Source organism: Aquila chrysaetos, chromosome 22 (genome assembly GCF_900496995.4).
Source record: "Aquila chrysaetos chrysaetos chromosome 22, bAquChr1.4, whole genome shotgun sequence".
NCBI lineage: Eukaryota > Metazoa > Chordata > Aves > Accipitriformes > Accipitridae > Aquila > Aquila chrysaetos.
Genome location: NC_044025.1, coordinates 3667915 through 3681294, shown reverse-complemented (window position 1 = coordinate 3681294; position 13380 = coordinate 3667915). Strand labels below are relative to the sequence as shown.

At 42.1% G+C, this 13380-nt stretch overlaps 1 protein-coding gene across 2 annotated transcripts in view; it reads left to right on the top strand.

Moving 5' to 3' along the window:
- Positions 1-13084, top strand: part of LOC115334315 (gamma-aminobutyric acid type A receptor subunit pi) — a 29352-nt gene extending 16268 nt beyond the window's left edge. For both annotated transcript variants that reach the window (XM_029998388.2, XM_029998387.2), the window contains 8 exons: positions 350-462; positions 2696-2763; positions 4016-4233; positions 5116-5198; positions 7615-7752; positions 9076-9228; positions 9770-9963; positions 10965-13084. In XM_029998388.2, the coding sequence (XP_029854248.1) occupies positions 350-462; positions 2696-2763; positions 4016-4233; positions 5116-5198; positions 7615-7752; positions 9076-9228; positions 9770-9963; positions 10965-11279 (1282 nt within the window). In that variant the 3' untranslated portion in view covers positions 11280-13084. The remainder of the gene's footprint in view (positions 1-349; positions 463-2695; positions 2764-4015; positions 4234-5115; positions 5199-7614; positions 7753-9075; positions 9229-9769; positions 9964-10964) is intronic.
- Positions 13085-13380: the final 296 nt, after the last annotated feature.

The window sequence follows — 13380 nt, the reverse complement described above, 5'->3', positions numbered from 1 at the left end:
GGAGTTGGAAGGGGGAGATTGTGGGTTATTGTTAAGACTTGTGATATATAGACCTTGCTTGATTTGTCTGAGACATTTTAAGAATGTTCTTAAGCTACCACGTGTGCAAACCTGTAGCTACCAGCTGAGGTAATCTGCCATTTTTCTACCTCTTCAAGGTGCCAGTTATTCAGCCAAGATAAGCAACATGAGCAAGTGCTCATGATTTCAATGATCTACTTACTTTTAATAAGCATTTTATGCAGGTTTTTTCCTTGTTTGAGCACAAGCTGGAAACACAGCTGCAACTGCACGCCAGATGTGCCCAGCGTGTTTACCCACATGTAACAGTACGTATTTGTGTCCCTAGGAGGTGCTCCCTGGGTCATATACCCAACTTGCATGGCAGCGACACAACATCCCTCCCTGGATTTGAGAACCTCACCGTGGGATACAACAAATACCTCAGGCCCTACTTTGGTGGTATGTTGGCTCCATGCATTTGACTGTTTGAAGAACAGTCTGTAAGTCTTGTGTGGAGGGGAGAGCATGCTTTAAGCTTTCTTTAGGATGTCCCAGCTTAAAAGCTTGTGTTTCTTTTAAATTAGCTAGTAGCCAAGGCTGCCCTCCTTTCTGTGCATCCACTGTTGTCTTGAATAGATTATGCATGCACTGTGGGGCGTGAGAACATGTCCATCTATGAGGTTAAGAACAGGGAATTTATAAACTTCAGTACCTCTGTGAAAGACCTGACAGAGTAACTAAATTCTGCTCTAACTACAGAGTCTGACACCTGTGATTTTCTGCTTTATTTTTGTTCATGTATATCTATTTAGTAGATGACATCTATAGAGGAATAAAGCTCTTCTCCTTGCCAGAAATATTGACTTTTGACACATGCTTTCACTTCACACTGAGACACAAAGTAAACCTGCTTTAAACCCTTATGAAACTCTAGGGAGCAGGGGGCACCTGAAGGACAGTCAGGTATTTAGGGACTTACCTGAGGCTATTGTCCAATTTGGGTGTCAGGTCTCCCACCCTTCCAGGTGAGTGCTGTAACCACTCAGAGGAAAGGGTTTCTCAGAATGACATTCAGCACCTGGAAAATATCAATGAAAGTTTAAAAAAGAACAGCTGTGAAAATTTTTATTTTTATTAATTTTGCTTTTCTGCCAGAACCCATTAATGAAACTATGCTCAACAGAAAAAAATCCCCATTAGCTTTCACCAGGACTTGGATGTTTCCCGTTGTAGCTCCTGCAGACTGACATGTTACTGGCAGCTTTGAGCTTCTTCCTTTTTCTGACCATGGTGATGAATTTCTGGGACAATACAGAATTTACCAGCTTGTTATGCCTAGAATGTCTGATTTCATGCAGGAATAGAAAAGCTCCTTTAGATACTGTCACATCAGTGAACAGATGCTTCTGAATTATGTAACGGAGATTAACTGCATCTATACCAGCCTACACCTACCAGACCCATAAATGTTAAACAAAAATGGTCAGGTTGCTGGTTTGACCTCCTCTAGAGGCCCTGAGTCCTCACAGATCTACCCTCTGGTCATTAATTTGAGTTGGGCTTCAAGTGTCTGAATATCTAAAACCAAGATGGAGGACACGAACAACAGCTGCTTTAAAAAAATACACATCTTTTGCAAATGAAATATATTTTGGATTTTGGAACAGTTTAAAACAAACAAACAACAAAAAACCAAAACCACCTGGAAGGAGATTTAGAAATTGTGTCCCTTGGACTTTCCTCAATGTAATTCAGATGATGAAAAGGAGTTTCAGCCAGCCCCATGAGGAAAGGCATTGCCGTGTTGTCACCTAGGCAGAGAGGGCTATCTTGGAAAGCGACCGGCCCTACTCAGAACCCCAAAATTCATACTGGGGATTAGACAAACCAGGCACACCCTGAGGGAAGTCTGTGTCTTTCTGCTCGTGTAAGAACTCCCCTCTTCAGAGCCAGCTGTTGACTCCGAGGCAGGACCTGGTGAGCTCTCTCCGGCCCCAGCGCTGACATTTCCTGGGGAGGAGCTGCCCTCTTGTGGTGGAATTTAAGAGGTAGTGTTGGAGAAGGGGGGATTACCGAGGTTCAGGACTTCACTGCTGAAAATTTGCTTGTAAATACAATGCCGATATAACAACTAAAAAGAAGCAAAGGCTGTTGCACTTCAGGTTTTTAACCCAGTGCATGGTCTTAGGAATCACTGAATTTCTCGGCCTCTTAGTGTTCCCTCCCCGAGAAACAGGGATGCTGATCGCTACCTGCTTGTGGAGAGTCCTCCGAGAGCTGCGTGCAAGAAATGCTTTGTACAAAGTTTACTGTTCTTGCCACTGTGCCAGTGTTGTGGACTGGGTGACGAGGGACAAACTGGCCCTGGCTGCCTGCCCATCAGCAAATGCCACTGAAATGCTGCTTATCTAAACTGCTGATCTTTATAGCTAGTGCTGGTGGATATTTGGTCTCTGCTACCATCACCAAATACAGAACTCCAGCTCCCTAACAGTGACAACTTTGTTTTGGATCATGATGTCATTTGTGAGTCTAATGCTCTGAAACTGTGTGTAACCCTTTGGGCTTCTGCGGTTTTAGAGATGGCATGGGATGCTGTGAGCAGTGTCCATGCGGCACAGCATCCTGAGCAGTTTTATTGTGCCTTTCACTCTTCCCTTCTCTTTGCTTAAGCTTTTCTTTCTCTCCACAGGAGAACCTGTTCAAATTGCAATGAGTCTGGACATTGCAAGTATTTCTAGTATATCCGAGAGTGACATGGTAAGTGAAAGCATTTTTATTTTATAAGAGGTAAGAGTAGGATCTGCTTGAGAGACTTGTCATATATTCTTGCGTGTTCAGCACAGAAACTGTCATATTCAAGCTGCTTTGCTTTTCTGTGTCTGTTGACCACTTTCAGAGGTGTGATGAGAACAGGGCTCACTTATGACTACAGACTATGTAGATGCTATAGTAATGTGGGCTTGTAAGAAAACCGAGATGGCTCCAAAGGTCCTACTGGTCAAAAACTCAGCACCTCCTGGAAATCAGGCCCCTTGGAAATGGGGAAAAAAATCAATCCTATGTGGCATTTCCTCTCCCTTACCTTTTCTCTGCATAGGAGCCCTCTGTGTAGAGTAGGGGTGGCCTCTGTTGAATGAGCTGGTGCTGATTGAAGACAGACAGGTTTTCTTCTCAAGGAGGAGAAATGAGGTTTTGAGTTGTGACACAGTCTGAGGCACAAATGGACTGGTCATCCCAAGAAGAAAAAATAAAACAACCGATCTTCAAATATACAGAGAACATCTTCCCACCACTGATGAGTCTGGTTCCCTCCACTTCTGATAACAGCTGGATTTCAAACACTGATCGCTGAAAACTCCTGTTCCAGGTTGACCAGAACTGCTTATTCTTTTATGATGGGGTGCTGTGAAAATACTCCAGTCACCACAGGTAGATCTTGGCAGGCTAAACTCAAGTTAATCCTAGTGTCCTTAGATTCAAAACTCCTATTAAGAAAAACACTACAAGTTTTGTTTTTTCATTTGTTTGGGGTTTTTTTAAGACCTCAGTGAAATAACAGGTTGGATGTGCTTACCTTTTTTCTCCAAAGTGCCAATGTCTCTTTCATGATCACGTTTATAGTACGTGTGTAGTTTTCCAACTCTAGACAATGACTGATTTTTAATGTCAATGACTTGCTGAGTGGCCTCAAGTGTGCACTTCCCATCTTTTTGCTTACCTACAAAATGGACATAAAAATACCAATTACAATAATTGCTCATACAAAAAAAAAAGTACTATGAGTATAATCTTTAGTCCTCAAACACTTAGACTGTAAGTATATGAGAAATGTAATACAGTAAATAAAACTATGATGAAAATCCATCAGATTTACTGCGTGCATTTGAAGCTGAGCTTTGATACATTGAACAAATGTGTGTTCTGCCTCTTGTCGCACATGGCATACCCACAGCTGTGCTGTGTAGCTGTTCTGGACATGCATCCTCACAGGTTTTCCTCTCTTTCCCAGGATTACACAGCTACTATATATTTGCGGCAGCGTTGGACAGACCCCCGGTTGGTCTTTCACGGCAACAAGAGCTTCACGCTAGATGCTCGTCTAGTGGAATTGCTCTGGGTACCAGACACATACATTGTGGAGTCAAAAAAGTCCTTCCTGCATGATGTCACTGTGGGGAACCGCCTCATAAGATTGTTCTCTAATGGCACTATCTTGTATGCCTTAAGGTAAATCAGCCTCTGGCTTTGCTGTTGATGATGGTTCAGAATAGATTTCCAGAATTATGCTGGACAGGAGCAGATACCAACTGTCACAAGTAATGAGTTTGGGGTCAACAAGCCAACTGTGACTGTACTCTTCTGATCCATTACCCCCTGTTCTGGCCACCTGGAAATGCCAGCCAAGGATCAGGATTCCGCATCATGGTATGTGCTGTGTCCTGAGCACAGTGCCTGCTCAGAAAGCTCACAAGTTTAGGTGTCACCAAAGACAAGTTGAGTCAGATGGAGGCAGGGGAGGAATGGAGGGAGGACATCATAACAGTAAAAGTTTAACAGATAGTGGGAAACTTATTTGCTTACCCAGTCCTGTGTAGCCATGATTTCTGATTTTTAGCAGAAGGCATACTGCTACGTGTACTGCAGAAATGTGCACTCTGTGCTAGCAGTTCATATAGCGTTATCTCTTCTCAGCTCACAGTAACTGTTCCAGTTACCTTAACTGCAAAGTAAAGCTGCAAAAAAACCTCATTCACCCTCCACATCAGAGCAAGGCAGAGTATGTGTGCAGTTAGTTACTATGCCTCAGGTGACAAGTGGTGACTTCTTAAGATGTGCAAACTGTAGCACTGGAAAACATGTGGATCTACACTAAATCTCCCACAGTAGCAAATCAAAATTCCTCCTTCAGTTACAGTTTCATCAGTGTGGCTGCAGAGCAGATATCTTCTTAAGGAGACTTCTCTGTGATTATATCAGACCATTCATTTCATAGGTCAAAATTATCTAAATGATGGGGCAGAGTCTTGGAGGTCTAGTTTTCTATGAAAAACAGAGGTATTTCATTACATGCTTTTATTGCAACTTCTGGAGTTCTTTCTCTTCCTACAGAATCACTACCACTGTTGCTTGTAACATGGACCTGTCAAAATATCCCATGGACACACAAACATGCAGACTGCAGCTAGAAAGCTGTAAGTATAACATTCTAGAAAAAACTGACTTTAAATTTGTTTATTCATATGTAACTACATCTCTCCTGAATATTTGGATTCATCACAGTGGCTTTCTGGAGTAGACTTTTATTCCTGCAAATACTAATGTCCAAAAGAAAACTACTTTGCTTCATCATTCTTCAAATGCTTGTGTTGTAATCCACAGTTTAGAGGATCCCTGTCACTGTGCAATGTATACAAAAAGAGTGGTAATAAGTAATATTTTTATTAAAGCGTAGCTAGTTCAATTTTGCACAGAAGGGAGGAGGTAATAACAGCTGGTTTTCCAAATTCGGTCCCTTTTGCACACACAGCTTCTTCAAAACTAACTTGTGGGGTAAGTGCATGGGATGGAGTACAGCAAGGAACGACTTTTCATATTTGTAGGTATCTCCCACCTGTTGCACCTCCCAAACCTCCACTGTAACAAGACAGTGTGAAGGGTGGTCCTTACTAGAATATGAGTTGAACATGTCTCTCAAACTCATAAACTGAAACTAAGGCCAAACCCAACTTTGTGGTATGTGCTTCTCCATGAGGGCTGTCTGTTACAGTCATGCAGGTGATGGGACCCTTTTCAACAGGAGGAGTCTCAGCCTTGGGAGTCTCAAGAAAAGGAATAATCAGTGAGTTCTGCTCTCAATTAAAAAAAAAGCTCATCCATTGTAAAGCTGGCTGGGAAAGACTGCAGGAAAATTTAGGACACTACAGGGCTTTTACCCAGGAGCTCAGCAAGAGCAGTGCTCCTGTCCTGTATTTGTGAAGCTCCACAACAAGCAAGCAGGCATCTCCCACTTCATGTCACAAAAAGAAACATCTAAAATCTCAATACTGAAAAGACCAGATTTTAACTTCGGGGGTTGCAGCGTGAAGCACCTAGGGAAGCACATATTATTTTCACATTAAAATCATATTAGTTCACCATGGTTAACTTTATTACAAAGAATAGCTCCTGAAATAATAATGATTGGCCTCTTCTGCTAAAGCATAGCTTGTTTGGACCTGTTTTAAAAGTGATTGGGTCCTACATCATGCTCAGTTGCTGTATAATTCCAGTGAAATTACATGCACATTGCCCACTGGAGATTTCATTAGGATAAGTGCCCAGAAATAATGCTATTTAAATGTACACCAGATGAATTAACAACAATCTATCATTTATTATAAAATTTTCCTGAGTAACCACAATTTATAGAACTGCTTAGAAACTTTGAAAAGTCACATGCTTAGGATTCTATGCAGGCATTCATACCCTGGACACCTAATTTAAGAGTTCATCACACTCCAGCTCTGGTAATTTGTGTCTAATAAGAAAACACAATTAGATAAAAATAGAGCTGCAACTGCATCTTATTCCTTCTACCAGGACAAACAGGTTATTATCAGAATCAAAGCGTCCCTACTCATTTTCTCAAAGAAGGGCACTTAATAAAAGAATCAGATTAGTGAGATTGATGGGCTTGTTTCCTAAATTAAGTGAAATTTTTGAAGTGAATGGCAGGCTGGTGACTCAGTACAAGCTTTATCCCTCAGACTGAGGTATCCCTCAGTCCAACCTGAGGTCACGTTATGCCATCATTTACATTCCTGGAGGTAATTATTCAGTGGCATATATGGAGTTTACTGGTAACTGCTGGAATTGTTGATCTCATCTGTCCCACCGTTTTGAGGCAGGAATTCAGTGTTACCTAAATGTCAGACGCATTTATTTGTCCTCAGTCACTTAAAGCCTTTGGGAATAGGAGGAATGATTTGTAGAAAAAGCTGCTTTTATGAGCAAGTTTTCTGGACAATGCATACCTGGTCAGAAGAGCCTGGTTCATAACCACATAGCAGTCTCAGCTCCAGGCTCTTGAGTAACTGAAAATGCCTTTTCTGGTACTTTTAAGCACTTGAATAGACGATTCAGGGAAATGTGCTTCTGCTACCTGGTAAGGGGCTCAATGGGATCTGTGTTCTCTTTTTTTTTAACCACTGTGTTTTTCCTGCTCTCCTCTCATTACTGAAGAGACTTCATTCAAGGGTTGATCATTGCAGTAGTTTTATCCTGCTGTATGTAATCAAACTATGGATAACAGGAATATATTATCTTTGTAAACGTTAAAGTATTTTAAAATAGAAATACCCCATGTAAATGATTGAAATAGGTTCTCGGCAGCCTTGCATCATTCTCAGTGGCGTGTGTTCCTGTTGAAATCCGAACCAGCAGGCTGAAAGTACAGCAATGAAAGAACAGCCGGCATAGTCCACCCATAGTCTGACACAGTTAAGAGGGTCTTTGTCCTGCCTACAATGCCTGGATAGTGTTTCTGTTCCCACTCAGGAGACAGGGCAGGGCAATTGCTGGGCTGTACTGGCTAAACCACAGTAATATGGGTCTTTGTGTTCTTCTTAGGGGGATATGATGAAAATGATGTCATCTTCACATGGTTGAGAGGAAATGACTCTGTCCATGGCATAGAAAAGTTGCGGCTCTCTCAGTATACAGTGGAACGTTACTATACCCTGGTCTCGAAGTCACAGCAGGAAACAGGTAAATCAGTGAAAGACATAAGCAAGAAAAGCTCTCGGGTATTTCCCCTCCCACCTCCCTTCCCTTCTATGGGCCAGTATCTTTTGACTCAAGCCTGAACTACCAAAGTCTTTAGCAAATCTTAATCTCACAAAAAGAGATGGACAGAAAGATGGTGAAATCCAATTAGTTGCAATCAGGATATTCTGTAAGATGGAAATCCACAAAGGATGGGGTTTTTAATACATTATATTCACCTGATTGATTTTCAATTATCTTTTTTTTTTTTTTTTTTTTTTTAAATTCTCCACTTCTTTCTTTCTCCACACATACCTGAAGAAACTCTCTCCCTTCCTTCCAGGTGTGCAGACTATAAATACTGCAGGGAGCCATGTTTAAAGTAACTGGTAGTAAAATTCACTTTTAAAATATACTTTTGTTTGTAAATTGCAATTCTACTATGATGGAATAAGATTCCTTTGTACATCAGAATTCAATGTCTTTTTCACTCAGTGTAAATACTCTTCTCTCCAATGACAGACACTAGGAAAGGGAGCAAAACTTCCTTAGAATGACCAGGTTTTAAAAAAAACAATGTTTTGTTGTTTACTATAGCGTACACAGCCCACGAACAACATGGGTTTTGTTTCTATGTTTCAAAGGGAACCATTGTTCAACAGCAGAAATATCTCCTGAAAATACTAGCAATCCAGCCCCAGAACCCTTATGTCAGTATTACAACAAATTGATTTTTAAAAATTGACAGAATCTTTTTGAGCACAAAAAGATACAGTTATCAAAGATCACAAATTACTAATGAATACAGGGGGTTTAATTCCCTGTGATGATAAGATACTGGGATGCTTTGGGATGTGAGCCAGGGGCTGCTGCAATCGAGAGAAAAATCTTTTGTTTATTTCTCAGCCATCAGATAAGACTGAATTTGGCAATGCCCCTTCAAAGCAGTTATTGGGAAAAATGTGCTCTGCTGAGTATGAGAGAATAGATGAAAGCGTCAGCCCTTCTCTACTCTGAGTTAAGACACTAGTATAAATTTTTTCCACTGTGGATTAAGTTCAGGAGCCCCTTTGCAAGCCATGCATTGTTTTAGATGTCTCTTGTCCAGCAATGCTGTGTGTATGTGTCCTCTTGTCTGGGATATGTTAGATAAGCAAGACCTCTGAGGCAAGAAGTCAAGCTTATACAAGTAATGCATCTCCCACGATTTCAGTGGAGCTCTGCTGATGTACACCAGCTGAAGGGCTGGTGCTGGGCCGTCCCAATTTCAGTTCCAAGTGTCCTTGGGAATCTCATGTTCACTGCGTTTCTTCCTTTTGTGAACAGGCAGTTATCCACGACTGATATTGCAGTTTGAGCTGAGAAGAAATGTCCTTTACTTCATTTTGGAGACCTATGTGCCCTCCACTCTGCTCGTCATGTTGTCCTGGGTTTCTTTTTGGATCACATTGGATTCAGTGCCTGCAAGAACGTGCATTGGTGAGTTACTGCCTGAGGAAGGGAGAAGATTTAAGCAGACAGGAAAGCCTCTGAGGGCTGGATAGACAGTAGTTTTCTGGAGCTCTTTGCTCAGTGATAAATGGTCTGCTCATGTTCTGCTTTTACTTGTGGCAGAGCTGGGTTAGCAGTATGAAGTGTGGAAGATAACGTTGTGGTTGGCACACCTGCCCACCTGCAGAGCTGTGTATGGCCAAGGCTCCAGGGAGGTTCACAGCAGAGAGTAGAGGACGGAGCACATGTTCTTTGTGATGTGCTTTGGAGGGGGCAGGGAGGGGAGGATTTTTTTACTGAAAGCAAAAAAAATAAGAGCTAAGTGCTTATTGGAGCCAAGCTGTCAAAGGCAGGGAAGGCCTGTGTAAAGCTAGGTAGCTAGTGCTACAAAAGCATTTCAGTTGATGGATGATTTGGGTTTGGTAAGAAGCTCTATCTGGCTAGCAATAGAGTGACAACATGTGCAGGATAGGCCAAGCCTTTTCCAAAGTGTCCGCAAGAGAAGGTCTTTCCTTTTCTGCTTTCCAAGGAGTAACGACGGTGCTTTCCATGACAACTCTGATGATTGGCTCACGAAGTTCGCTTTCAAAAACCAACTGTTTCATTAAGGCCATTGATGTTTACCTTGGCATCTGCTTCAGCTTCATCTTTGGTGCCCTTGTGGAATACGCAGTGGCTCACTACAGCTCATCACAAAAGTGTGCAGCTAAAGCACCTGAAGAGGTAAAGCCTGATCTACTTTAATAAGCCTAGTTATCTTGGATCAACAATAATTAGTCCTCCATTAACTGAGTAAAACAAATGGTCTTCCTGTTACGGTTACAGTAACAATTGCTTCTCCTAATTATCACTAAATCTAAATTTTTGTGTGCAACAAACGCATGAATAGCAGTAGAGCACTGCGTCTCTGACAAAGACTTCTGCACACCAGCCGAAAGAGCAGCAGGCTGAGCTGACAGTTGTTAGATTCATAGGACCACATTCAGGAAGGCCTACCACTAGAATCGGGTCTGTAGCCCTGAGCTGAGCTCATGTGAGAGCATGAAGTACCTCTGTTCCTTTCAAAACGCAGCCAAAGAAAAGCCAGTATAACACACCTTTCTGCTCTTCTATGCAATAACCCTGATTACGACACTGATCTGGAAGGTAATTTCTGCTACCAGAGGAAAGCTGAACGCTTCTTCCTCCCTTCCCAGAAGACAGTACCAAACATCAGTCCCACAATGTTCTGTGGCCGTTGCGAGAGAGAGTGAATTGTTCAAAGTGCTCTGCTTTAGTGCGAGAAATTAAATAGTCAAGTATGATTATAGTCCAGTGGTCACTGAGGGTCCAAATCCTGCCGGGGGAAAAGAGATTTCCTACCCTGATGCTGAGTTCCCCAGCCATTAAGTTACTGTGTAGATGCGAATAGATGGGTGTCTTGTAGGAGATGATGGGTGTCTTGTAGGAGGTGGGTGTTGGGTTGCTCAGTGACATAGAATGAGACTTGCTCAAAGATCTCAAAATACCGCTAGATATACAGTGGTGGAAACACAGGCATCTCTGGGACTTCAGGCACTCCTAAAAATAGGCAGCAACTGAAAGGCATGTTTGACTATTGGGATGAACGCATCCCAAGAAGTTGTGTTCTTTTATCTTTATCCTTATGGTCTCCTTATTGATTAAAGCACTTTTCTTCTGCAGAAGACAAACCCTAAAACTAACTGTACACTCTTGTTTCCTAGGGGCCTGCAAATGAACTCACAAAAGAAATGGAGGAAGTCAACATCACTAACATCCTCCACAGCTCCATCACCAGCTATAAACGGAAAATCAGCTTTACAAGCGTTGAGATTTCCAGCGATAACGTTAACTGCAGTGACTTGACCATGAAAACTCATGAGAAAATCAAATGTGTCTTGAGAAACAAAATGCACAGGATTATTGGTTATTTCACAATTCAGAACCCCAGCAATGTAGACCACTACTCCAAATTGCTTTTCCCTTTGTTTTTCATGGTGGTCAATGTGTTTTATTGGGCTTATTACCTATATTTTTAGTAGAAATCAGTTGCTTCATTCTCCTACTTCAGCAGGAGAGGAATCTTGCCAATGGGCATCTAGGTATCTAACCTCAGTGAATCCAACGTGGACAAAATGCTCTGTTGTGTTTCCTGAGGTACAGAGCAGAAGAGTGTGTAAGGTATGCAAGATGCAAAGCCTTGGTGCTTCAGCATTAGCAACATTGACTCTGGACAACTGCTTGTTCAGCTGAGTGGCTGTGCTGGGCTCTTGTGCTCGTACCTGCTTTTCATTCCAGCATCCAGGCTCTCACCTGGCCGGAGATGGGTGTGTAGGACTGCATGTGGCAGGCCACAGAGCACTACAGGTAGCAAAATTATCTTGGTAGTCTGAAGCAGGTTGGAACCTTCTAGTTTAGATCTCCAAGAGGATGTAGGATTACAGCTGTTATTCTTTGTTTGCCAGAGATAACAGTAACAGAGGGACTGTGATTGCTGTCTCAATAGCTCCTCTGTTCACGTAAGAGAACCCAAAGGCAGCAGTGTGCTGTGCACAGAGGAACGGCTCCCGTGCACGGTCCTTCCTTGTCCCGGGGGTGATGCGGTGCCAGACCGGTGATTTCAGTGCTCCTGGTGTCAGCGCAGTGGTATGCCTCGTTGTTTTTAATACCTGTCAGATTCATTGAGGTAATCTTCTCTTGTTCAAATTGTCCATCCCTGAGACAGACAGAGGGCTTTTTATTTGTAGAGCTGCATTTTTTCAGAGGTTTGGGAACACAAGATATAGGCAGCAAAATTGTTTTGTAACTCATCTTTTATACTCTTCCTGTTGTGCTGCAGTTGAACAGATTCTACCACCTTCCACATCTTCCTCACAAATTATTTTTCATCCTGGAGAGTGCCTCCTTCAGCTTTCACTGCTGTAAGCAGCTCTGGTTTCCTGCCAGCCATATGCAAGAGTGGCCAATTTGTCACCCCTCTTTTATGTGGCTGTGCAGCTGTGGCAAGTCAGCAGTGCTGCTGGGTGAAAAGCCCATGCGTGGGCTGAGGTACGATGATCTAAATCAGCCTGTCGCTCTCTTTTAGGCTGAGACGGTGTTACATTCCTGCAGAAATTCAGATTCTAAGTGGGCTCTGGAAACTGCCAGTCAGCTTTATTTATCCTGCAATCAGCAGGACCGAGAGCTTTGTTTTAAAAATAAATTAAGTATGTGGCACGCATACACCTAAGTTTGAGAACCAAATGCCATTTGGTACTATGTAGCTTAAGGCTACTGGAAGTCTTTATTTCCTGATTTTAAAATGAAAGTTTTATGGCAGATTCCCCGCCCCCCCCTTTTTGGTCTAGACAACTTTCATAACTTTGAGGGTGTAATCCTGGAGTTATGTAGGCAAAACTGTAATGGCCTGCAGTGGCTACCATTCAGCAGGAGTTTTGGCTGAGTGAGGCCTCTCAGCACATAGCTTATATTACAGTCTCATGCACACAGTGTTTGCTTAGTGTAAGAGTCTCTTACTGGAGGTTCCTATAGAAGGGGTGGGCAAAGCATGTGAAACTATAGATTTTTTACTTTAATAACTTTTTATCGAACCACTTCACCACACTATATTGTGAAGGCTCTAAACCACATATTCATAAATCATATCTTTTACAAAGAGCAGCACAAGAAGACAAAGGGGAACAGACTGGCAATGGCAAGTGAATAAACACAAACTCCAATAATGAAATGTTGGCTTGTATATACTGGCATTTAAAGTCCATTCCATAAAATGTAATAAAGTGAATGTTTGTGATATGAACACTAACCCCCAGAGAGATCCTCTATTAAAAAAATCATTACCTTCTTTCTGTATCAATTTCTTTCTTTAAAACCCAACTAAAATGCCCTAATGTGTTCTACACCGGCCGCCAAATATTAATGTTAACAAAAGGAATTTCGTTGTATGTTATAGTAGACTGCCACTCTCAAGGCTTGCTTTCATTAGATGCAGCTTTTGTTACAACTTTGCTGCTTTGAAGTTGCTCGGGACTTGTTCTAAGTTAAACCATTGTGCAGAGCAATGTTTTTTATTGACCCAGCCTAGCAAACAGCATGTTGTCTTGAAAAGCGTCTGTTCTCATTTACTGTTGATTTTGGTAA